The following is a 27,076-nucleotide window of genomic DNA, read 5'->3' on the forward strand; positions in this document are numbered from 1 at the left end:
CAATAAAATTAAACCATATTTATTTATTTAATCATTTGCACATCCATTAATGTATGTTGATAGCTGTGATCCAAGTTACTGCCAAAAGACATCTTACAGGTGGTCTTATGATCAAAACCAAACTAAAATTATCACAGGGTAAAGGAGGAAATACAACTATCAAGAAGGGAAGGGATATTTCACTTCACAGACATCTTCCTCTTCTCTTATTTTCTTCTGTCTTTTCTTCTTTGCTTTCTCCTTGTTCTACTTCTTTTCATTAGCCCCTGCCAATGCCCTGAGTATGCCAGCACCTTTAATTAGCTAAGGAGGTATTGGTCCTAAAATGACTGCAGATGGGCCAAGGTGGAATTTCAGAACTGCCTCTCAGTGGTAAATTTTTGAAAGTTGAAGAAAGAATTCTGGAGTGAAACTGAAGGGGACAATTTTTCACAGGCAGAAGGTAAAATAGCTAACACTATAAAATTAGTAATTAATTCCACTACAAAAAAAGTAATGAAGATAACTGAATGTTTCCTGAAATTTAATTCTGACTTGTAATGTTTTTTCTAGTTTCAATGTACTACTTAGAGGATGAGTTAAGCATCCTTCTGCAATAACTGCTTATGATCAAAGTATACAAATTATTCTCTATTCTAGCCCTCATCCCTCTTCTCTCCAATCTCAGAATACATTAGTAAGAGTCACCTGCCTTGTAGTCCTGAAGACACTTACCAGTATTAGAATTAAGATCATCAGGCTCTGATTCATTTCCATTTTGGTTTCCATTTCCCTGAAGAGTGTTCATTACCATAAGCTTCATCTTCTGCAGTTTCATTGCTTCAGCCATTGCTGCAGCTGTTATACCTAAAACCAGAACCATACCTTTTAAAATGGGGACCATTTCTAATGTAATTGAAAGTTGGATACATTTCTTTAACAGACCTATGCTACATGGCACAAGCTAAAATAAAACTCATGTCTAATTTATACATAATATTCTTTGACAAAGTAATTTTCAACTCTTGTTTTGACCTCATCTTACAACAGACTGTTTAAACCTCTAAAAATCATTAAATGTACGTTAAATTCTATCTAAAATAACATTGTCAGAGGAAGGACTGTGAAATACTTAAAGGAATTACTTTCTAATAAATGTGTTGTTGGGACTTCTGCTAAAGTATGAGCTGTCTTCACTGTGAGAATCACCTTAGCAGGGAGGGGAAGAGAGGAGGGAGAAAATGATTTCACATCGTCTTTCTACCTTTTACTCTTCTCATGCTTATACACTGAGGGACCAAACAAATGAAAACATGGCATGCAACCTCTGAAAGCAGGCCAGCCCCCATAGTATAATTACATTCTTTTGTATTAATATAAGTAATGCACCCCAATTTTTATAACAGCAATGCCCACAATAGACAAAATACCAAAGGATATGTCCATCAAGAGATGAATGGATAAAGAAGATGAGATGAATATATATATGTATATATATATACACATATATATAGTGAAGAATATGTGTATTCTATATATATATTCTCTCTATATATGATATCATGATATACATATCATTATATAGGGATGTTTTATGCAACTGGTGAATTGCTCAATTCTACCCCTGAAACGAACAATATACTATATGTTAATTGAATTGAATTTAAATAATTTTAAAATATATATAAGGCAATTACTTTTAAAACTATATATAATGGTACAAAGAGGTAGAAATAAAAAAGATTAAAAGAGAAAATGTGAGTGCTTAAGCTTGAAATTATTTCTCCTAGGAAGTATATCTCAGGCAGTACCATAAAGATATAAGGAGATGGGTACTAAAAATAGAACAAGCCATGTTCCAACAATGCCATCCAAAATGTCTAATGAAGTCAACTTAATTATTATATACTATCTAAATTTATAGCCATCTATTGGTGCACTGGTGCCATGGGCAAAAAGGGGGGGAAAACTGGCAGACTTAAAATACAGTGTTTTAGAATTCAGGGAAATCTATTCTCCCAGGCAAATACAAATCAAGGAAAAGAAGGTGTAAGAGAAAATACAACCTAGAACATGTAACTGTATGTTTGGAAGAATCTGTTTTGCCACTCTGCACTCTTTACAATGCATGGAAAACTCCAAATGAAGTAAAATTTTCACCACATTAGCTTATCTATGAATCATGGCAAAAAAAGAATCTGAAAGAAATTGCTTTAGTCTCAGAATTGATGACATACATTTGTACTTTTTATAGTATAGATGATCCTAGAAGTTTTCTTGTTATATTTAGCTTTACAAATTTTCAGTCCCCCAATAACCTGGTTAACATCAAACAATAACTGGACAGAAAATATGATGGTAGTGATTTAAACCAAAGGACCCAGATTAGGACTCCCAGGGCTGAGTGCCTCTTGACAAAAAATGTATCAGGGAAGTTTCAAGAATTTATATAGCTACTCTGACCAGCAATCCATAACTGGATCTTAACTATGATAATTACTGAATTAGTAGTTGTTTAATTATTTGAGGTATAGTAGTGGATTTTTGTAACTATATGTATTTGTACCCTGTAAAAACAAAGTCAACAAAATATTTTATAGACAGAATTTCAGATAAGATGTGTCTCATATAATGGCACTAAGACAATTAGTGAGCAAGTGTTCCCTTATATTTTTAATTCGTAGAAAACATAGAAAGTTCCTATATCTATGCATTTTTTCAACCAAATGCTATCTGTGTTATATCACTGAAGAAAAAAATCAGTGAGCAAATTCAGAAAGTAACATTAGGTAGTAAAGAATCAAAATATGATAGCCCTACATATATACTTAAGAGCTACCTAGTTCAATGTCTTCCTTTTGAAAAATGAGGGAATAGTTTCACAGAAAGCTGTCATAGTTCAGGTATTTAGAGGAAGATATGAAACAATATCCAAGTTTTGTGATGGGACCTGGATGTATTTGTTAAAGTACTGAAGTAGTTCAAATAAGAGTTAATGAGGAGAGAGGATTGTGGAAAGACAGCAGAATAAGAGGACATGAGCTCACCCCACCCCACGTTTACAAATAGATATCATCCATATCCATGTCAATAAATCAGAGAGCAATCCAGACTGGGAGGAAAACAAACCTCCACCACTAAATATAGAAAAGATGCTGCTTCTGAAATGTTAAGAAGATCAGAAAGATGGAGGGAGGATGATCAGAGTTCTAAGGAGGGATGCTACCCACTAAAGGAATGGAGTTGCATGCACAGAAAGAGCAGAGAAATGGGCCCTTGTACCAGAGAGTTTATATAGGGAAGACTAATCTCCATAACATTTAACAATAAAAACAAGAGGGGCTGAATTCCATGAGATTATAAAATCAGTGGGACTTGCAGCCTAGAGTTTTAAAAAGTCAGTGCCTCAGCACTAGATAATCTAGAAGGGTGAGTGATAGCTGGGCTGCCACCCATTAAGGGACAGTAGCCTTTGTGGAAAGGCAACGTGAAAATGGCAGTTTACAAAATGATGGGGAAAACAGGAGACAGATCTGTCCATCTTGATTTCATCTCATGTTGGGGGACTTTTTTGAAAATGAAAGAGCTAGCAGGTGACTTTCCACTCCACCACTCACAGGATAAACACAGAACCTGTGGGAGGAAGGGTTAAAGAGACACATTTGGCCTCAGCCTAAGGCTCAGGAAAAATTTTGTTAAGGCTTCACATTTGGTCTATGCAGCCAAAGTGCAACATCCAACCACAAACCCCGCAGCCACCATTGTGTGCCTAGCACAGCTGTGCCAAGCCAATGCCCTGCCCAGCCTTGCATTCCCAGCAGCCTCAGGACACAGCCTTTAGCCATCAGAGCACTTAGGGGATCTGACATAGGACTTTCCCAACAAATTTTTTTAACACTGCTGCCCTGCTCTTAAGTTCTCCAGTGGGCACGTTCACTAAGGCCTGGCATTCCTAGGTCCCATTGACACCACAGACAGTAGGCATAGCCCACAATAGGCAAAGAGTCAGTGCAGATGATTATGCTAAAATGAAAAGTGACTTAGACACAACAGGGCATAAGCAACATCCATATGATACTCTTCAAAGTGTCAGGTTCTGGAGAACACAGGACATTGTATTGCAAGAGAATCCAGGACCTCTTCCTCATGAAGTCACTACCTTAAATATCAGAAGACATAGCTGACTTTCATGACACACAGAAATAGATACAGAGAGACAGATAAAATGAGGAGACAAAGAAATTTATACCAAATAAAAGAACATGACAAGGCCATGGCCAGAGATCTAGGAAAAACAGATATAACATGCCTGATGGGGAATTTAAAGCAATGATCATAATACTACTCACTAGACTTGACAAAAAGAGTGGAAGACATGAGCAAGAACATTAGCACAGATATAAGGAATAACATAGTAGAGATAAAGGATTCCATAAACAAAAAGACAAGCACACTTGATGAATGAATAACAGGAATGAATAGCAGAAAGGAAGAAACAGAAGAACGAATTAGTGACCTAGAAGTCAGAGAAATGGAAGGTAATCAAGCTTAACAAGAGAGAGAGAAAAAAAAAAACAAGAGAGAGAAAAAAAGAATTACACAAAATAAGAATAGAAATATAGAATTCCGTGATTCCATCAAATGTAATAACATTAGCTTTATGGGAGTACCAGAAGAAGAGAGAGAAAAAAGGGACAGAAAATTTATTCAGATAAATAATAGTTGAAGATTTCTTTAATCTGGAGAAGGAAACACACATCCAGATTGATAGAGCACAGAGAATTCCCACCCAAATCAACAAAATCAGGCCAGCATCAAGATATATTGTAGTTAAGTCTGCAAAATAGAGTGATAAAGGAAAAATATCTTACTTTAAAACGTCATGACAAAATAGTAGTCCTTAACTTACAAGGGAAAACCCATAAGGGTAGCTGGTGATTTCTCAACAGACACTTGGCAAGCCAGAAGCGAGGGGCATGACATATTCAAAGTGCTCAATGGGAAAAATTTGGAGCCAAGAATGCTCTATCCAAAAATGCTATAGAATAGGAGAGGTAAAGCATTTCCTAGACAAACAAAAACTGAAGGAGTTTTTAACCACTAAGCCATCCTGCAAGAAATATTAAAGGGGACTCTTTGAGTACAAAGGAAAGAAAAAATGAGAGTATAAATGTAGAAGAGAAAAAAGAGAAAGTGAATATTTCTGTAAACAATTCCATCAAGGTACTTATGCCAAAAAAATGGACATAAAATATCAAAATGTATACTTTTTAAAAAGTGGGGAGGAGAGGAGAAAACAATGCATTCAAACATAAACAACCATGAACTTAATATAGACTGCTATATAAGGAAGAGATAAACAAACAATGGTAAACATGTATCAAAACCCACTATAAATATTCAAAGAGTAAAGGGAAAGAAATACAAATATATCACCAAAGAAAATCAGCAAAACACGAGTAAAATACAGGAAAGGATCAGAGAAAATCCCCAGAAACAACCACAAAACAAATAATAAAATGACAATATATACATATCTACTAATAATTACTTTGAATGTAAATGGATAATGTTCCAATAAAAAGACAAAGGATGACAGAATGGATTTAAAAAAAAAAAACCCAAGATCCATCCATATACAAAGACTCATTTTAGACATAAAGACACCAGCAGACTGAAAATTAGTAGAATAAAGCATCCATCACCAAAATGGATAACAACAACAACAACAAAAAAAAACAAAGTAGCAATACTTTCATCAGATAAAAAGATGTTTAAATGAAGACAGCAATAAGAGCCAAAGAGGTACACTTATGATAATAAAGGTGAAAATCCAATAAGAGGATATAACAATCATAAATATTTATGCATCCAACATAGGAGCACTCATATACATAAAACAGTAAGTAGCAAAAATAAAGGAATTTAATCAATAGTAACACAATAATAGTAGGAGAGTTTAACACTCCAGTTAAACCAATGGACAGATCATCTAAAAAGATCAACATGGAAACAATGACTTTGAATGGCACACTGGATGAAGAGGATTAACAGATACTTTCAGAATATTACATCCTAAAAAAGCAGAATACACATTCTTTTCCAGTACACATGAAACATTCTCCAGAATAGAGCTGATATTTGGCCATAAATCCTGCCTTAACAAATTCAAAAAGATAAAAGTTTATATTACTTATCTTTTCTGACTACACCACTATGAAGTTACAAGTCAATCACAAGAAAAAATATAGGGAAATTAAATAACATGCTACTGAACAATAAATGACTCAACCAGGAAATCAAAGGAGAAAAAGTGCATGGAAACAAATGAAAATGAAACCATGATGGTCCAAAACCTCTGGAATGCATCAAAAGTGTTTATAAGGGGAGTTAATAGCAGCAAAAGCCTACCTCAAGAAGCATGAAAAATCTCAAATGAACAACCTAATCTTGCACCTAAAGGAGCTAGGAAAAGAAAAAACAATCAAAGTATAAAACCAGTAGAAGGAAGGAAATGATAAAGATTACAGCAGAAATAAATAATATAGAAACAAACAAACAAAAATCCAGAACAGATCAATGAAATGAGAAGTTCATTTTTTAAAAAGCCAACAAAATTTATAAATATCCAGCCAGAGTTATCAATAGAGAGAGGAGTTGGCTCAAATATTCAAAATCACAACTGGAAAAGGAGAAATAACAAGTAATACCACAAAAATACAACTATAAGAGAATATTATGAAAAACTATATGCCAACAAGTTGAACAACCTAGAAGAAACAGATAAATTCCTAGAAACATACAAACTACCAAAACTGAAACAGGAAGAAAGAAAATTTGAATAAACTGATAGCAAAGAAATTGAATCAATAATCAAAAAATCCCCAACAAACAAAAGTACAGGACCAGATGGATTCAAAGACAAATTCTACCACACATTTAATTTTTTAAAATTTTTAAAAGATTTTATTTATTTATTTATTTGTGAGAAAGAGAGAGAGAGAGAGAGAAATAGGTAGAGACACAGGCAGAGGGAGAAGCAGGCTCCATGCAGGGAGCCTGACGTGGGACTCAATCCCGGGTCTCCAGGATCATGCCCTGGGCCAAAGGCAGCGCTAAACCGCTGAGCCACCCGGGCTGCCCTCTACCACACTTAAAGAGGACTTAATATCTATACTTCTCAAACTATTCCAAAAAAATACAAAAGGAAAGGAAACTTCCAAATTCATTCTATGAGGCCAGAATTACCCTGATACTGAAATCAGGTAAAGACTCCCCTAAAAAAAAAAAGAGGACAGAGCAATATTCCTGATAAACATAGATGCAAAAATTATCAATAAAATAATAGCAAACCAAATTCAACAATACATTAAAGGAATCATTCACCACAATCAAATGGGATTTATTTCTGGGTTGCCAGGGTGGTTCAATATTTGCAAATCAATCAATGTGATATCACATCAATAACAGAAAGGATAAGAACTGTATGACCATTTCAATAGACCAGGAAAAACATTTGACAAACTACAATATCAATTCGAGATAAAACCCTCAACAAAATAGGTTTAAAGGGAACATACCTCAAGATTAAGAAGACCATATATGAATAACCCACAGCTAATATCATCCTAAATTGAGAAAAAAATGAATTTTTCCTCAAATTTCAGGAGCAAGACAAGGATGTCTCCACTTTCAAATTTTATTCAACATACAACTGGAAGTCCTAGCCACAGCTATAAGACAATAAGAAGAAATAAAGGGCATCCAACTCATCAAGGAAGAAGTAAAACTTTCACTATTTGCAGATGAAATGACAATATTTATAGAAAACTTGAATGATTCCACCAAAAACCTATTTGAATTGATAAATAGGTTCAGTAAGGTTGCAGGATACAAATTCAGTGTAAACAAATCTGTTGCATTTCTATACTCTAATAATGAGGCAACAGAAATAAAAATTAAGACAGCAATTCCATTTACAATGCAAATACAATACAAAATAGAGCATGAGAGACTCCTAACTCTGGGAAACAAACAAGGGGTAGTGAAAGGGGAGGTGGGCAGGGGGGATGGAGTGACAGGCACTAAGGGGTCACTTGACAGGATGAGCACTGAGTGTTATACTATAGCGAATTGAACTCCAGTAAAAGAAATATACAAAAAAATAGATGGGAATAAATGAACCAAGGAGGCAAAATCTGTAGTCTGAAAAATATAAAACTGCTGAAAGATACTGAAGATGATGCAAACAAATGGAAAACATTCCATGTTCATGGATTGGGAAAACCAAGACTTCTAAAATGTACATATTACCTGGAACGATCCAAAGAGTTAATACAATCTTTTTGAAAATACCAACAACATTTCTGACACAACAAGAAAATACTAAATTTGTTTGAAAGCACAAAGACCATGAATAGTCAAAGCAAGCTTAAACAAACAAACTAACGAAACACAAAGCTGGATGTATCACAATTCCAGACTTCAAGTTATATTACAAAGCTATGATAATAAAAACAATATTGCACTGGCAGAAATACAAACACATAGATCAATAGAAAAGAATAGAAAGCCAAGAAAGAAACCCATGTTTCTATGGTCAATTAATCTTCAACAAAGGAGGCAATAATATACAATGAGGAAAAGACAGCCTCTTCTGCAAATAATATTGGGAAAACTGGACAGATACATTAAAAAAAACTGGATCACTCTCTTACACCATATACAAAAATAAATTCAAAATGGACTAAAAAAGTAAATGTGAGACTGGAAATGTTAAATATCCTTGAAAAGAACACAAGAAATAATTTCTCTGACATTGGCCATAGCAACATTTTTTTTGATATGTCTCTTTTGGTAAACGAAAGAAAAGCAAAAATAAAATAATGAGAATACATCCAAATAAAAAGTTTCTGCACAGCAAAACAAACAAAGAAACTCAAAAGAAACAAAAAACAATCTACAAAACTAAAGGACAAACTGCCAAATGGGAAAATATATTTGCAAATTATATATCTGATAAAAGGTTACTATTCAAAATATATATTAAAATATATAGAATTCAACACCCAAAAATAATCCAATTAAAAATTGAGCAGAAGACATGAACAGATATTTTTCCAAAGAAGACATCCAGATGGCCAATAGACACATGAAAAGATGCTCAGCATCAATCACTGACAAGCAAATACAAATCAAAACTATACATGTCAAAATGGCTAAAATAAAAAACACAAGAAACAACTACTGTTGATGAGGATGTGGAGAAAAAGAAGCCTTTGTGCACTGTTGTTGGGAATGCAAACTGGTGCAGCCACTCTGGAAAACACTATGGAAGTTCTTCAAAAAGATAAAAATAGAACTAAGCTTGTGTTGTTTATTTAGCTATTTTCATGGGTGTTTGGTAATGACTCTGTAGTTTTGATTTGTACTTCTCTGATGATCAGCAGTGTTGAACATCTTTTCATGGGTTTGTTGGCCATCTGTATGTCTTCTTTGAGAAAAAGTCTATTCATGTCTTCTGCCCATTTTTAAACTATAAGTCGCGTCTTATAAGTTCTTTATATTTTGGATGCAAACACCTTATCAGATATGTCATTTGCAAATATCTTCTCCCATGCTATGGGTTGCTTTTTAGTTTGGTGATTGTTCCCTCAGCTGTGCAGAAGTTTTTTATTTGGATGTAGTCCCAATAGTTAAGTTTTGCTTTTCTATTAATTTCTTCAGGAGACATATTGAGAAATAAGTCTCTATAGCTGATGTCAAAGAGGTTACTGCCTGTGCTCTAGGATTTTTATGGCTTCCTTTCTCACATTTAAGTCTTTAATCCATTTTGAATTTATATTTGTGTATGGTGTAAGTAAGTGGCCTAATTTCATTCCTTTGCATGTAGCTGTCCAGTTTTCCCTATACTATTTTTTGAAGAGACTATCTTTTACACCTTGGATATTCTTTCCTGCTTTTTCAAACATTACTTGACCATATAGCTATCAGCTTAATTCTGAGTTTTCTATTCTGTATTGGCAAGGATGTTGAGGAAGGGAAGTTCGCTTTCACCATCAGGGGCAATGCAAACTGGGCAGCCACTCTGGAAACAGTATGGAGATTCCCCAAAAAGTTAAAAATAGAACTACCCCATGATTCAGCAATTACACTACTAGGTATTTGCACAAAGAATACAAAAATACTAATTTAAAGGGAAACATGCACCTCATGTTTATAGCAGCATTATCAATCATAGTCAAATTATGGAAAAAAACCCATGTGAGCATTAACTGATAAATGGGTAAAAAATATGTGGCATATATATGCAATGGAATAGTAGTACTCAGCCATGAAAAATAATGAAATCTTGCCATTTCCAGTAACATGGATGGAGCTAGAGAGTAATAATAAGTGAAATATGTGAGATAAAGATAAATAGCGTATTATTTCACTTATATGTGGAATTTAAAAAACAAAAGAAAAGAAAAAAGGGGGGAAAAAGAGGGAGGCAAACCAAGAAATAGACTCTTAACTATAGAGAACAAACTGATGGTTACCAGAGGGCTGTTGAATGGGGGAATGGGTTAAATAGGTGATAGAGATTAAGGAGTACACTTGTTGTGATGAGCACCAGGTGTTGTGTGGAAGTATTAAGTCACCATATTGTACATCTGAAACTATTATACTGTATGTTAATTAATTTAATTTTAATACAAACTTAAAAAAATACATTATACTCTCTATTTTAAAAACTCAAACTAACCTGCAATTCAGTCATTTCACTACTATATACTGAAAGAATATGAAAACACTAATCCAAAAAATATGTTCAACCCTATTTTAGTTTATTCCACACAATGGAATATTATTCAGCCATGAACAAAATGAAATCTTGCCATTTGTAACAACATGGATGAAGTTAAAGAGTATGATGTTAAGCAAAATCAGTTAAGTGAAAGACAAATGCCATATGATTTCACTCATACATAGAATTTAAGAAACTAATGAACAAGGAAAAGCATAAGACAGAGGCAAACCAAGAAAAAGACACTTAAATATAGAGAACAAATGATGATTTCCAGAGGGGAGGTAGGTAGGGAATGGGTTAAACAAAGGATAGGGATTAAAGAGTACAGTTATTATGAAGAGTAGTGGGCAATGTGCAGAATTGTTGAATAACTATATTGTATACCTGAAACTAATATCGTAGGGTGTTAACTATATTGGAATTGAAATTAAAAACTTAAAAAGTCATCCAAGTGATTAATAGAAGGATATAAATAATATATATACATAAAAATGGGGTGAGAGCAAAAACTAGTGCTAGAATGGGTTCAAATTTATGTCCCCATCAACCTGATATAGATTGCTTTATGTAGAGAATCCTATTTATAAATTATTTTTCCCCAAGTTTTTATTTAAACCCAGTTAACATACCACGTAATATTAGTTGCAAGTATAGAATTTAGTGAATCAACACTTCCATAAAACACTGGGTTTATCACAAGTTCCCTTCTTAAAAAAAATTAAAAATTTAGAAAATTAAATGGTAGTGAAAAATCAAAAGCTTTTAATAGATATGCAAAAATAAGGAAAATGGGAGGAGGGGGCAAGATGGCGGAAGAGTAGGGTCCCCAAGTCACCTGTCCCCACCAAATTACCTAGACAACTTTCAAATCATCCTGAAAACCTACGAATTTGGTCTGAGATTTAAAGAGAGAACAGCTGGAATGCTGCAGTGAGAAGAGTTTGCGCTTCTATCAAGGTAGGAAGACAGGAAAAAAAAAAATAAAGAAATAAAAAAACATCCAAGGGGGAGGAGCCCCCCACGAGGAGCCAGGCTAAGGCCACGGGGAGTGCCCCCAGCACAGCAAATCCCTGTCCAGAGAAGCAGGAGCTTCACCAATCTTCCTGGACGGAAAGGCGCCCACAGGGAGTTGGAGCAGGATCCCAGGAGGGGCGGGGATACCCTCAGGCTCCCAGGGGCACTAACAGAGAAACAGCGCCCAGGGGGAGAGCACGCCACACCCCGCAGCCGAGCTCCCTAAAGGGCTGCAGTGCGCACCCAGCGGCCGGGAGCAGCTCTGGCTGCAGCTCCACGGGAGGGGGCTGCACGCCCCAGAGCGCGATTCCAGTGGCGCAGGCCCCGGAGCCCAGGGCGCTGAGGAACACAGCTAAAGATCCGGTGCTCCCCCTAGGACACGCAGAGGCCAGGAGCACACAGGACAGCACCGATGGTCCTGCCGCTGGGCGGCCTGAGCTGTGTAGATCCGTGCCCCCCACCCGCCGGGGCATCCAGGTACTTGCTGACTGGGAGCTGCGGTAGTTACTACTGGAGCTGACTCCAGGGCTGGAGAGCTGGCTGCCCCCACTGTTGTTGCTCCTCCTGGGGCCTCACAGGATAAACAACTCCCACTGAGCGTCACAGTGGCCTCACAGGATAAACAGGATAAACAACTCCTACTGAGCCCTGCACCAGGCAGGGGGCTGAGCAGGTCCCCCAGGTGCACACACCTGAAAATCAGCACAGCAGGTCCCTCACCCAGAAGACCAGCTAGAAGTACAGGGGAAAAGCAAGTTACTGACCAAGCAGCAATGGAAAGTTTCGGGAGAAGTCGAGGGATTCAGAGTATATAGAATCAGAGGATATTCCTCCCCCCTGTTTTTTATTTTCTGTTTGCTTACCCCCCTTTCTTTTCTTCTTCTTTTTTTCTCTTTTTCCTCTTCTCTCTTTTTCTCCTTTATCCAGTACAACTTTTTGGGGGGCACTCTGCACTGAGCAAAATGACTAGAAGGAAAAACTCACCTCAAAAGAAAGAATCAGAAACAGTCCTCTTTCCCACAGAGTTACAGAACTTGGATTACAATTCAATGTCACAAAGCCAATTCAGAAGCACAATTATAAAGCTCCTGGTGCCTCTAGAATAAAGGATTCAAGAGACTTCATGACTGCAGAATTTAGATCTAATCAGAACAAAATTAAAAATCAATTAAATGAGATGTAATCCAAACTGGAGGTCCTAATGATGAGGGTTAACGATGTAGAAGAACACGTGAGTGACATAGAAGACAAGTTGATGGCATGGAGGGAAACTGAGGAAAAAAGAAAAACAATTAAAAGATCATGAGAATAGGTTAAGGGAAATAAATGACAGCGTCAGAAGGAAAAATCTACGTTTAATTGGGGTTCCCAAGGGCGCTGAAAGTGACAGAGGACCAGAAAATGTATTTGAACAAACCATAGCTGAGAACTTTCCTAACTTGGGAAGGGAAACAGGCATTCAGATCCAGGAAATAGAGAGATTTCCCCCCTCTAAAATCAATAAAAACCGCTCAACACCTCGACATTTCATAGTGAAACTTGCAAATTCCAAAGATAAAGAGAAGATCTTTAAAGCAGCAAGAGACAAGAAATCTCTAAACTTTATGAGGAGAAGTATTAGGCTAATAGCAGACCTCTCCACAGAGACCTGGCAGGCCAGAAAGGGCAGCCTCACCTTAATTCCAAAACCAGACAAAGACCCCACCAAAAAGGACAATTATAGACCAATATCCCTGATGAACACGGAAGCAAAAATTCTCAACCAGATACTAGCCAATAGGATCCAACAATACATTAAGAAGATTATTCACCATGACCAAGTGGGATTTATCTCTGGGATGCAAGGCTCGTTCAACACTCATAAAACAATCAATGTGATTCATCATATCAGCAAGAGAAAAAACAAGAACTATATGATCCTCTCAATAGATGCAGAGAAAGCATTTGACAAAATACAGCATCCATTCCTGATCAAAACTCTTCAGAGTGTAGGGATAGAGGGAACATTCCTCAGCATCTTCAAAGCCGTCTACGAAAAGCCCACAGCAAATATCATTCCCATGGGGAAACACTGGGAGTCTTTCCCCTAAGATCAGGAACAAGACAGCGATGTCCACTCTTACCACTGCTACTCAACATAGTACTAGAAGTCCCAGCCTCAGCAATCAGACGACAAAAAGAAATAAAAAGGCATTCAAATTGGCAAAGAAGAAGTCAAACTCTCCCTCCTCACTGATGACATGATACTGTATATAGAAAACCCAAAATACTCCCCCCCCTCGCCGAGATTGCTAGAACTCATACAGCAATTTGGCAGTGTGGTAGGATGCAAAATCAATGCCCAGAAATCAGTGGCATTTCTATACACTAAAAATGAGACTGATGAAAGAGAAATTAAGGAGTCAATCCCATTGACAATTGCACCCAAAAGCATAAGATACCCAGGAATAAACCTAACCAAAGAGGTAAAGGATCTATACCCTAAAAACTACAGAACACTTCTGAAAGAAATTGAGGAAGACACGAAGAGATGGAAAAATATTCCATACTCATGGATTGGCAGAATTAATATAGTGAAAATTTCAATGTTACCCAGGGCAATTTACATGTTTAATGCAATCCTTATTAAAATACTGTGGACTTTCTTCAGAGAGTTGGAACAAATTATTTTAAGATTTGTGTGGATTCAGAAAAGACCCCGAATAGCCAGGGGAATTTTAAAAAAGAAAACCATATCTGGGGGCATCACAATGCCAGATTTCAGGTTGTACTACAAAGCTGTGTTCCTCAAGACTGTGTGGTACTGGCACAAAAACAGACACATAGATCAATGGAACAGAATAGAGACTCCAGAAATAGACCCTCAACTTTATGGTCAACTAATATTCGACAAAGCAGGAAAGACTATCCACTGGAAAAGAGACAGTCTCTTCAATAAATGGTGCTGGGAAAATTGGACATCCACATGCAGAAGAATGAAACTAGACCACTCTCTTGCACCATACACAAAAATAAACTCAAAATGGATGAAAGATCTAAATGTGAGACAAGATTCCATGAAAATCCTAGAGAAGAACACAGGCAACACCCTTTTTGAACTCGGCCACAGCAACTTCTTGCAAGATACATCCATGAAGGCAAGGGAAACAAAAGCAAAAATCAACTATTGGGGACTTCATCAAGATAAGAAGCTTTTGCACAGCAAAAGAAACAGTCAACAAAACTAAAAGACAACCTACAGAATGGGAGAAGATATTTGCAAATGACCTATCAGATAAAGGGCTAGTATCCAAGATCTATAAAGATCTTATTAAACTCAACAGCAAAGAAACAAACAATCCAGTCATGAAATGGGCAAAAGACATGAACAGAAATTTCACAGAGGAAGACATAGACATGGTCAACAAGCACATGAGAAAATGCTCTGCATCACTGGCCATCAGGGAAATACAAATGAGAACCACAATGAGATACCACCTCACACCAGTGAGATTGGAGAAAATTAACAAGATAGGAAACCACAAATATTGAAGAGGATGTGGCAAAGGGCAACCCTCCTGCACTGTTGGTGGGAATGTGAAGTGGTGTAGCCACTCTGGAAAACTGTGTGGAGGTTCCTCAAAGAGTTAAAAATAGATATGCCCTATGACCCAGCAATTGCACTGCTGGGGATTTACCCCAAAGATACAGATGCAGTGTAACACCAGGATACCTGCATCCTGATGTTTATAGCAGCAATGTCCACAAGAGACAAACTGTGGAAGGAGCCTTGGTGTCCATTGAAAGATGAATGGATAAAGAAGATGTGGTCTATGTATACAATGGAATATTACTCATCCATTAGAAACGATGAACACCCACCATTTGCTTTGAGGTGGATACAACTGGAGGGTACTATGCTGAGTGAAATAAGTCAATCTGAGAAGGACAAACATTGTATGGTCTCATTCATTTGGAGAATATAAAAAATAGTGAAAGAGAATAAAGGGGAAAGGAGAGAAAAATAGTGGGAAATATCAGAGAGGGAGACAGAACATGAGAGACTCCTAACTCTGGGAAACGAATAAGGGGAGGTGGAAAGGGAGGTGGGTGGGTGGTGGGGGTTACTGGGTGACGGGCACTGAGGGGGGCATTTGAGGGGATGAGTTCTGGGTGTTATGCTATATGTTGGCAAATTGAACTCCAATTTAAAAAAATTAAATAAAATAAGGAAAATGAAAGCCAAGTATATCACAAAAGAAAGCTATCAATCCACAAGGGAAGAAAGCAGAAGGAAAAAGGAACAGAGACGTGTAGCAAAAGTACAGTAAAACAAATAACCAAATGGCAAAAAATATATAACCATCCAAAAATTACTCTGAATGTAAATGGACTAAGTATTCCAATAAAAAGTTACCAAGTACTGAATGGATAAAAAAGCAAAACACATTCATATGCTGCATACAAAGGCTCACTTCAGATGTAAAGACATATACACATTAAAAGTAGAAACATGGAACAATATTTATTAAAATGAAAGCAAAATGAAAATTGAAGTAGCAATACTTATATGGAGAAAATAGACTTTAAAATAAAGACTGTGGCAAGATTCAAAGGACACTAAATAATTACAAAGCAACAACCCAACAAGAAGAGATAATGGTTCTAAATATTTATAGACCCAATACAGGAGCACCGAAATACATACTGCAACTATTAGCAGACATGAAGGAAGAAAATAGTCATACATTAATAGTAGAGGACTTGAACACTCAACTTACATCAATGGATAGATGATCCAGACAGAAAATCAACAAGAGAATAATGGTTTTGTGTGACACACGGGACCAAAAGGCTCTAATAGATATATTTAAAACATTCCATCCAAAAATAGCACAATACATATTCTCTTCAAGTTCAAATGGAACATTCTCCTGAGATCACTTTTGGCTACAAAATAAGTCCCAACAAATTCAAAAAGATTAAAATCATAGCATGCATCCTCTCTGAATACGAAGGTATGAAACTAGAAATCAATCACAAGAAAAACTCTGGAAAGAACAAAAATGCATGGAAGATGAATTACATGCTACTAATCAATGAGAGGGTCAATCAAAAAAATCAAAGAAGAAATTACAAAATTACTTGGAGACAAAAGTTAAAACACTGTGTCAGTCTATATAGCAATAGAAGTCTATCTCAAGAAGCAAGAGAAATCTCAAATAAACAACCTAATTTAACACCTAAAGTAGCTAAAAAGAGAACAAAGAAAGTCCAAAGCCTGTAGAAGGAAGTGAATAATAAATATCAGAGCAAAAATAAATGAAATAGAAGCTAAAGAACAATAAATCAATAAAATTCAGAAATGTTTTTTTTTGAAAATATCAACAAAATTTATAAACCTTTAACTAGACTCATCATAAAGCATAAAAAGGAGAGTGGACTTAAGTGAATAAAATAAAAAATGAAAGAGGACAGACAACACCAACACCACAGAAATACAAAGGATTGTGAGAAAATATTATGAAAAATGATGTCTTAGAAATGCATAATCTTCCAAAACTGAATTTAAAAATGGGAAATTTGAGCCAGCCAATTACCAGCAATGAAATTGAATTGGTAATTAAAAAAAAGCCTCCAAGAAACAAAATTCTGGGATCAAAAAGTATCAATGATATATTCTATCAACATTTAAAGAAGAGGTAATAACTATTCTTCACAAACTATTCTAAGTAACAGAAGAGGAAGGAAAGCTTTCAAATTCATTCTAGGAGTCCAGTATTACATTGATAATAAAATCAGTTAAATACACTATAAAAAAGGAAAATGCAGGCCAATATCTTTGATGAACATAGATGCAGAAATCATCACCAAACTATTAACAAACTGAATCCAACAATAAATTACAAAACCATTCACTACAATCAAGGAGGATTTATTCCAGGGATGAAAGGGTGGGTCAATATTCACAAATCATATAATGTGATAAAGCCATTCAAAAAGAGAACAAAAAATATGATTATTTTATTTTATATTTTTATTTTTTATGTTTAATTTTTAAAATTTTTAAATTCCAGAATGTTATCCTACAGTGTAATATTAGTTTCAAGTGTAAAATTTAGTGATTCAACACTTACATACAACACCTGTTGCTCATCACAACTGTATTCCTTAATCCCCATCACATATTTACTTATTCCCCACCCACCTCCCTTCTGGTAACCATCAATTTGTACTCTACTCAAGAGTCTGTTTCTGGTTTTACTTCTCTCTCTTCCCCACTCCTTTTCTCATTTATTTTGTTTCTTAAATTCCACATAAGAGTGAAAACATATGGTATTTGTCTTTCTCCAAATGACTTATTTCACTTAGCATAACACTCTCTAGCTCCATCCATGTCATGGCAAATAACAAGATATGATCTTTTTATGGCTGAGTACTATTCAATTGCATATATATATACAACACATCTTCTGTATCCATTTATCTGTCAATGCACACTAAGGTTTTTTTCCATAATCTGGCTATGGTTGATAGTGCTGTTATAAACATTAGGGTGCATACACCCTTTGAATTAGTATTTTTGTATTATTTCAGTTAGTACTTAATGAAATTGCCTAATAGTTCTATTTTTAACTTTTTGGGAAACTTTCATACAGTTCTCCAGACTGAGTGCCCCAGTTTTCATTCCCACCAACAGTGTAAGAGGGTTCCCTTTCTCTGCATCCTTACCAACTCCTGCTGTTTCTGGTGTTGTTGAATTTAGCCTTCTGATAGGAGTGAGGTGTTATGTCATTGTTATTTTGATTTGTATTTCTCTGATGATAAATAATGATGAACAACTTTTCATGTCTCTGTTGGTCATGTGTATGTCTTCTTGGAAAAATATTCATTCATGACTTCTGACCATTCTTAATTGGATTATTGTTTTTTTGGGTGTTGAGTTTTATCAGTTTTTACAAATTTTACATGCAAATTTTTAATAGATATTTTATTTGCAAATATCTTCATCCATTCCATAGATTGCCTTTTAGTTTGGTTGATTGTTACCCTTGATATGCAGAAGGCTTTTACTTTGATGAAGCCCAAATAATTTATTTTTGCCATTTCTTCCTTGCCTCAGGAGACATATGCAAGTAAGAAATTGCTATGGCTGATGCCAAATGGGTTACTGCCTGTGTTCTCTAGGATTTTAATGGTTTTCTGTCTCATATTTAGGTCCTTAATCCATTTTGAATTTATGTTTGTGTATGGTGAAAGAAAGAAATTTGTCCACTTTCATTACTTTTCATGTTGTTGTCCAATTTTCTCAACACCATTTGTTGAAGAGATTGTCTTTTTCTGCTTGGTATTCCTTCTTGCTCTATCAATGATTAATTGACCATATAGCTGTGGGTTCATTTATGGGCTTTCAATTCTGTCTCATTGATCTATTTGTCTATTTTGTGGTCAGTACCATACTATCTTGATCACTACAGCTTTTAGTATAGCTTGGAAGTCTGGAATTGTGATGTCCACACATTTGCTTTCCTTTTTCAAGGTTTCTTCAGCTCTTAAGCGTGTTTTGTAGTTCTGTACATATTTTAGGATTGTATGTTGTAGGTCTGTGAGAAATGCTGCTCAAATTTTGATAGGGACTGCAGTAAACATGCAGATTGCTTTGGGCGGTGGAGACATTTTAACAATATTTATTCTTCCAAAATATGAGCATGGAATGTTTTTCCATTTATTTGTATCATCTTCAATTTCTTTCATCAGTGTCAAACTTTTCAGTGTATAGGTCTTTCACCAATTTGGTTAGGCTTATCTTTTGGTATCTTATGGTTTGGGATGCAATTTTAAATGGGATTGATTCTTTGATTTCTCTTTCTGTTGCCTCATTACAGGTGTATAGAAATACAACATTTTTCTGTGTGTTGATTTTGTATTCTGCTACATTACTGAATTAGAGAATCAATTCTAGCAATTTTTCATTGGACTATTTTGGAGTTTCTATATTGATTATCACGTCATCTACAAATAGTGAACATTTTACTTCTCGCTGTTTTGAATGCTGTTTATTTCTTTTTGTTGTCTGTTGTGGCTAGGACTTCTGGTGCTACATTAAATAACAATGGTGGAGTGGACATACCTGTCTTGTTCCAGACCATAGAGAAAAAACTCCTTTTTTGAGGGAGATATTACCTCTGGGGTTTTTGTACATAGCATTTATTGTGATGAGGTATGTTCCCTCTACCTCTACCTTGTTGAGATTTTTTTATCATGAATGGATACTGTATTTTGTCAAATGTTTTCTGGGCATCTAGTGAAAGGATTGCTGATTCTTATCCTTTCTTTTATTAATTTAGCATATCAAGCTGATTGATTTGTGAATATTGAATCACCCTTACAGCCCAGTAATAAATCCCACTTGGTCATGATGAATGATTCTTTTAATGTGCTATTGGATTCAATTTCCTAGTATTTTGTTAAGAATTTTTGCATTCATGTTCATTCAGAATATTGGCCTGGACTGCTCCTTTTTAGTGGGGGTCTTTGCCTGGTTTTGAAATCAAGGTAATGCTAGCCATGTTCACTGAGTTTGGAAGTTTTATTTCCTTTTCTAGTCTCTGTAACAGTTTGAGAAGAATAGGTATTAACTCTTTTTAAAATGTTTGGTAGAATTCATCTTTGAATCCATCTGGCCCTGGAGTTTTATTTCTTGGGAGTTTTTAGATTACTGACTCAGTTTCTTTGCTGGTTATCAGTCTGTTCAAATTTTATATTCCTTTCTGTTTCAGTTTTGGTAGTTTATATGTTTATTTATGTTAAATTCTAGGAATTTATCTGTTTCTTCCAGGTTCTCCAGTTTGTTGACATATAGTTTTTCATAATATTCTCTTACAACTGTTTGTATTTCTGTGGTGTTGACTTGTTATTTCTCCTTTTTCACTTGTGATTTTATTTATTTCAGTCGTTTTTCTTTTCATTTTGAAAAGTATCATTATAAATTTTCAATTTTTAAAAATTTTTTTTCAAAGAACCAGCTCCTGGTTTCACTGATATCTTCTATTGGTTTTTATTTTTGCTTTTTTCGTTTCTATCATTTATTTCTTCTGTAATATTTATTATTTCCTTCCTTCTGCTGGTTTTGTTTTGATTGTTTTTCTTTTTATAGCTTCTTTAGGTGTAAAATTAGGTTATTTTCTTGAGATTTTTCTTACTTCTTCATGTAGGCCTGTATTACTCTGTACTTTCTACTTGGGACCACTTTTGTCGTATCTCAAAGTGTTGGACCATTGTGCTTGCATTTTCATTTGTTTCCATTCACTTTTTATCTCTTCTTTGCTTTCCTGGTTCACCCATCCATTGTTTAGTAGCATGTTATTTAACTGCCATGTATTTGTGGCCTTTCCATTTTTTTCTTCTGGATGACTTCAAGTTTCATAGTGCTGTGGTCAGAAAATATGCATGGTATTATCTTGATATTTTAAAAATATTTCATTAAATTAATTTATTTATTTGAGAGAGAGTGAAGGAGAAAGACCCAGCATGAGCAGGAGGTGGGGGGGGGCAGAAGCAGAGGGAGAAGCAGACTCCCTGCCGAGCAGAGAGCCTGATGTGGGACTCAGTCCCAGGATGCTGAGATCACAACCTGAGCCAAAGACAGATGCTTAGTTTTCATTTTTTACCTTAACTTCAATTTCTTTTACATAAATTGTATTATTAGTTTGAGAGGTAGAAATATATATTTTTCTGATAAGTTATACTTTCAATAAGTAAAATAAGGTAAAGAAGAAAGAAGAAGAAGAAGAAGAAGAAGAAGAAGAAGAAGAAGAAGAAGAAGAAGAAGAAGAAGAAGAAGAAGAAGGAGAAAGAAGGAGAAGGAGAAGGAGAAGAAGAAGAAAAGAAGAAGAAGAAGAAGAAGAAGAAGAAGAAGAAGAAGAAGAAGAAGAAGAAGAAGAAGAAGAAGAAAATACAAATGGCCAGCAGACACAGGAACAAATGCTCCACATCTCTCAGAATCAGGGAAATACAAATCAAAACCACAATGAGATACCACCTCACACAAGTCAAATGGCTAAAATAACAAGTCAGGAAACAACAAATGTTAGTGAAGATGTGAAGAAAGGAGAACCCTCTTACACTGTTGGTGGGAATGGAAGCTAGTACAGCCACTCTGGAAAACAGTATAGATGTTCCTCAGAAAGCTAAAAATAGAGCTACCCTATAAGCCAGCACTGCACTACCTGGTATTTACCACAAAGATACATATGTAGTATTCTGAAGGGGCTCCTTCACCCCAATATTTATAGCAGCAATGTCCACAATAACCAAACTGTGGAAAGAGCCCATATGTCTATCCACATGAATGGATAAAGAAGATGTGAGATATATATATATATATATATATATATATATACATATATATATATATACACACACACACACACACACAATAGAATATTACTCAACCATCAAAAAATGAAATCTTACCATTTGCAATGGCATGGATGGAACTAGAGGATATTATGCTAAGTGAAATAGTCAGAGAAAGACAACTGTCAAATGATTTCACTCATATGTATAGTTTAAAGAAACAAAACAGCAGATCGTAGAGTAAGGGAGGGAAAAATAAAGGAGGGAAAAATAAAACAAGATGAAATCAGAGAGGGAGACAAACCATAAAAGACTTAACTATCGGAAACAAACTAAGGGTTGCTGGATTGGAGGTGGGTGAGGTGATGGGGTAACTGGTGATGGGCATTAAGGAGAGTACTTGGTGTAAGGCCCACTGAGTGTTATATGTCACTGACAAAACTGAACTCTATCACTGAAACTAATGATAGAGTATATGTTAATTAATAGAATTTAAATAAAAATTTTAAAAATGAGGTTCAATCCAATGTTAACTTTCAATAAGTCTGCATGGAATACTTTACTTCCAAGATAACAATTTATTGACTTGTCATTTATGAATTTTACATCTAAATCCTGTCTCCATGACCTAGGCTGTACGCTCCTTACTGGAAGAAACTGTATTATTCTTACCTTTTGCAATTCTTGGTGCCTGACACTGTATTGGGTTCATGGTGGTGTCTAATGAATGACTGGAGAATAACCAAATGGGTGTTGTGAAGGGACAGCACCAGGAGGAAGAATAAGGGCCACTTGCCCAACATTAGCAATTGTTCATGATTCTCTAGTAGTAGGTATATTTTGCAGTCTCTCCACAGTCACATTCTTCCTAACCTTCCAGCCAAGATTTAATAACAAATGTAAGTAGTGGGCAAAGACAGAGATGGTTGTCAAACACTGAAAGTGGCAATAGCTCTGCCTTTATTTTACTCATTCACTGTCTGATGGTGCCATTCTTTATGATCAGCTTATGCTTATGCCCCCTGAAGCACTATATGTCAAGCATCTGTTTTAGAAAGCAAAAAAAATGTGTTATATTTAACATAATCATGGAATAATTTTGTGTTAGAAATTTGTCTTATTCTCAATTTAAAGAACATATGATGTTAACCATAGGTGTGTTGATATAAATGCTGAATAAATTTATTGCAACATCTCCGGGGCTTTCATTTTTATATTTAAGGCAATGTGAAATAAATTCTTTTTAAATCTAAGAGTCTAAATCTAAACCTCCAAAAACAAGAGATAAAAGAGAATGTCTAAATCATGCCCACTATAATAATAATCATATGTAATTATATATATATGATGCTGCATACTTTGAAAGATAAATATTGATAACTATATTAGCTATCTGAATCCACAATTACTTGAAGCCACCTGACAAAAGCAACACCATGAGCAATTGTTATATGAGTTATAAGGGCTAGTAAATAAATATTATGAGAAACTGGCTTTTATTCTTGGATCTTCAATGGACACAAGATATATGGCAAGATTATTCTTTAAAGCTTATGTTACTTTGCCTCATAAAATGCAGTATAGTGACTGAAGACTTTTGTCACTTTTGAAACTCACCAGTCTATGGCACTTTTAATAAATATAATAAAAGCTTTCTGGTGTTGTTATTTACACATTAAAACTACACCATTTACATTTCTAGTACCAGAAAAAACTGGCAGTAGAGAGGCATGGCTAAGAATTCTATATTATATCCAATTTCACTTTATTTATCTAATGTAGAAAATTTTTATTACAGTTACATGCAATCAATGAAAATGGGGAAATAATTCAATATTTAATATGAAATTATGATACACTCATATGATTAAATATTATGTAGCAGTTAAAATAATCTTCTTGAATCTTAATGGAGGGTACAGTTTTCAAAATATTTTTATTTTATTTTATTTTTTAAGTTTTTATTTAAATTCCAGTTAGTTAACATATAGCATAATACTAGTTTCAGTAGTAGAATTTGGTAATTCACCAATTACTACACTAAGCATTCATCACAAAAAGTGCCCTCCATAATATCATTTAACCTATATCCCCACCCACTTTCCTTCCAGCAATCCTCAGTTTGTTCTCTATAGTTAAAAGTCTACTTTATGGTTTGCTTCTCTTCTTTTTTTAAAGATGTATCTTATTTCTTTTAAGATTTTATTTATTTACAAGAGACACAGAGAGAGGGGCAGAGACATAGGCAGAGGAAGAAGCAGGATCCTTGCAGGGAGACTGATGAGAGACTCAATACCAGGATCCTGGGATCACACCCTGAGCCAAAGGCAGACACTCAACTGCTTAGCCACCCAGGTGTCCGTGGTTTGCTTCTTTATTTTTCCTCCTATGTTCATCTGTTTTTTTAATCCATTTTTTCTTTTTCAAATATGTTTCTTTTTTAATTCCACATGTGAGGAAATCATATAGTATTGGTCTTTCTGACTGACTTTTTGGCTTAACATAATATATTTTAGGTCCATTCACTATATATATACATATACATATGTATAACAATGTACATATACATATGTATAACAATGCATTGTGTAACAATGCATTGTCAACAATAGCCAAATTATGGAAAGAGCCCAAATTTCCGTCAACCAATGAATGGAAAAAGAAGTCACTATATATATATACATACATATATTATGTATATATACATTGTGTGTGTATATATATATATATATACATGTATATATATACATATACATAGTATATGTATAGTACATATACTATACATAGTATATGTATATAGTATATGTATATATATAGTGACTTCTTTTTCATTCATTGGTTGACGGAAATTTGGGCTCTTTCCATAATTTGGCTATTGTTGACAATGCTACTATAAATACTGGGGTGTATGTGTCCCTTCAAATCAATATTTTTGTACCCTTTGGGTAAATACTTAGTAGTGCAATTGCTGGATGGTAAGGTAATTATATTTTTAACTTTTTGAAAAACCTACATATTATTTTTCAGAGTGGCTACACCAGTTTGCACTCCTACCAATAGTGCAAGAGGGTTTCCCTTTCTCCACATCCTTGCCAATACCTGTTGTGTCCTGTGTTGCTAATTTTATCCATTCTGACAGGTGTGAGGTAATATCTCATTGTAGTTTTGATTTGTATTTCCCTGATGATGAGTGATGTTGAGTATCTTTTCATGACAGTTTTACTTTAAATAGAGGTGCCATTCTTCTGACAGTAATATCATTCCCAAGATAGGCAAGGTTTAGGAAATTATGTACTATTGCCATTCAACACTAAGAAATATCTAATGAACATTATTTTCTCCTAAAATTGCTGTAGAAAATATTATGCTCTGTTAAGACCCTAAGATGTTTGAACTACAGGCATCCAGTATTTCATTATGGTCCAGTAGAATAGATGGATGCAAAGGAGTGTTATGACTTCTGTTCATTCCTACTCAAAAATGTTATTATCTTATATATATGTGTTAGTGCTTAAGTAACAGAAAAATAATTCTAAATTTAAAAATTAGACCAGATCATTAATAGAGGAAAGATAGATACACACATACACACACGCCAACATGCATACATAATAAAAAGCATTCTGCAAGGAGCTGAGGACTAATGGATGATTTGAAACAGAGGTCATAAAGAAATTTATCTTTCTTCTAACCTTTTATTCCCATCAGAATTCCAAACATCTTAGTAATAATATGTCTGACTTCAAAACTGCTTAGCTACAGATAAGCAAACATACACATCTGGGAGACAGATGAGGATAGAATGGCCCAGCACAACGTTAGGAATGCTACACTATCTTGACGACAAGACAAGGAACTTCACTTTTTGTGTGTTTGTCAATTTCCCTGGCTATTGCTCCTGGGACTAAGATAGTATGTCAAGAAGCAATATAATGAGAACAAACATCATTCCATTGCCGTTCACTAAACTATGTTCTGTTTATATTCCCTTTCACCTCAATTGATTTCTTATTTTTCCTTTGTTATCCTCCTAGGTCTTGGATATTGTTGGAAGGCTGTTTTCATAATGACTATCATAATTTGTACAAGAAGATTGACATAAATCTGGGCTTTCCAGAGTCAAAAGGTGTAATTTCAAGGTAATCTATATCATCATTACTTCTGTTGGTAATTTCCATAATGACGCACTTAAACTCTGTCAAATTAAACTCTGTCTTAACCAGTTATTACGCTCTACTTTTTTTAAGGACCACAGGATATTAGTTCAGTTATATGTACCATACTTTTTTAACAATTGCCATATATGTCAGGTATGATTGACATTTTTTTTTTAAAAGATTTTTGCTCTGGCTAGTTGCAATTGAATTGGGAGCATTGGAACTTTAGAAAGTTCCACATGAAATAATCAGATTATATAGATAAAGTGCATATTGCTTGTTAATTTGAATTCCAGCTGCCAATAATTTCAAACACAACATTAATTTTCCAAAGCAGATTTTAAATTGTATTACTTCAATTTCATACATTATGAGTCTAAAATCAAAATCCTTACTCTAAAATGATTGCAAAAATTTCATAATCCCATTTTAATAGGTCTACATTCCTTCTCAGCTAAAGAACTCCCTAAGTGATCACCTTGCCTCTCATTTTCCCCCCTCCAGTCTATCCCAAACTGTCTTAGTGATATTTTTCATAAGCAGCAGTACTATAACATTCCTCACCCTCACAAAAATATTTAATCGTTTACCACTGCCCACAGAATCAAGTCCAAAATTTCTAATTTGGTATTTATATCCTCCCACAATCTATCCCTACTGATTTTCATAGACAGAGCTTCAACTTTTTTCTTTTTTAAATCATACATCCACTATTCTAACCAGACTAAACACTCTGTCACCCAGACAAACTCACTACCACTTCATATTCATGTCTTCGAAGATTGACTTTTTCGCC

The 27,076-nt window shown here is 35.0% G+C and overlaps 1 protein-coding gene across 2 annotated transcripts in view; it reads right to left on the reverse strand.

Annotated features, from left to right (window-relative positions):
- LOC140628026 (dachshund homolog 2-like) overlaps positions 1 to 27,076 on the reverse strand; it is a 536,985-nt gene that overhangs the window by 2,040 nt on the left and 507,869 nt on the right. For both annotated transcript variants that reach the window (XM_072816819.1, XM_072816818.1), the window contains exon 4: positions 715 to 846. In XM_072816819.1, the coding sequence (XP_072672920.1) occupies positions 715 to 846 (132 nt within the window). The remainder of the gene's footprint in view (positions 1 to 714; positions 847 to 27,076) is intronic.

The sequence above is a fragment of the Canis lupus genome, chromosome X (genome assembly GCF_048164855.1).
Source record: "Canis lupus baileyi chromosome X, mCanLup2.hap1, whole genome shotgun sequence".
Lineage (NCBI taxonomy): Eukaryota > Metazoa > Chordata > Mammalia > Carnivora > Canidae > Canis > Canis lupus.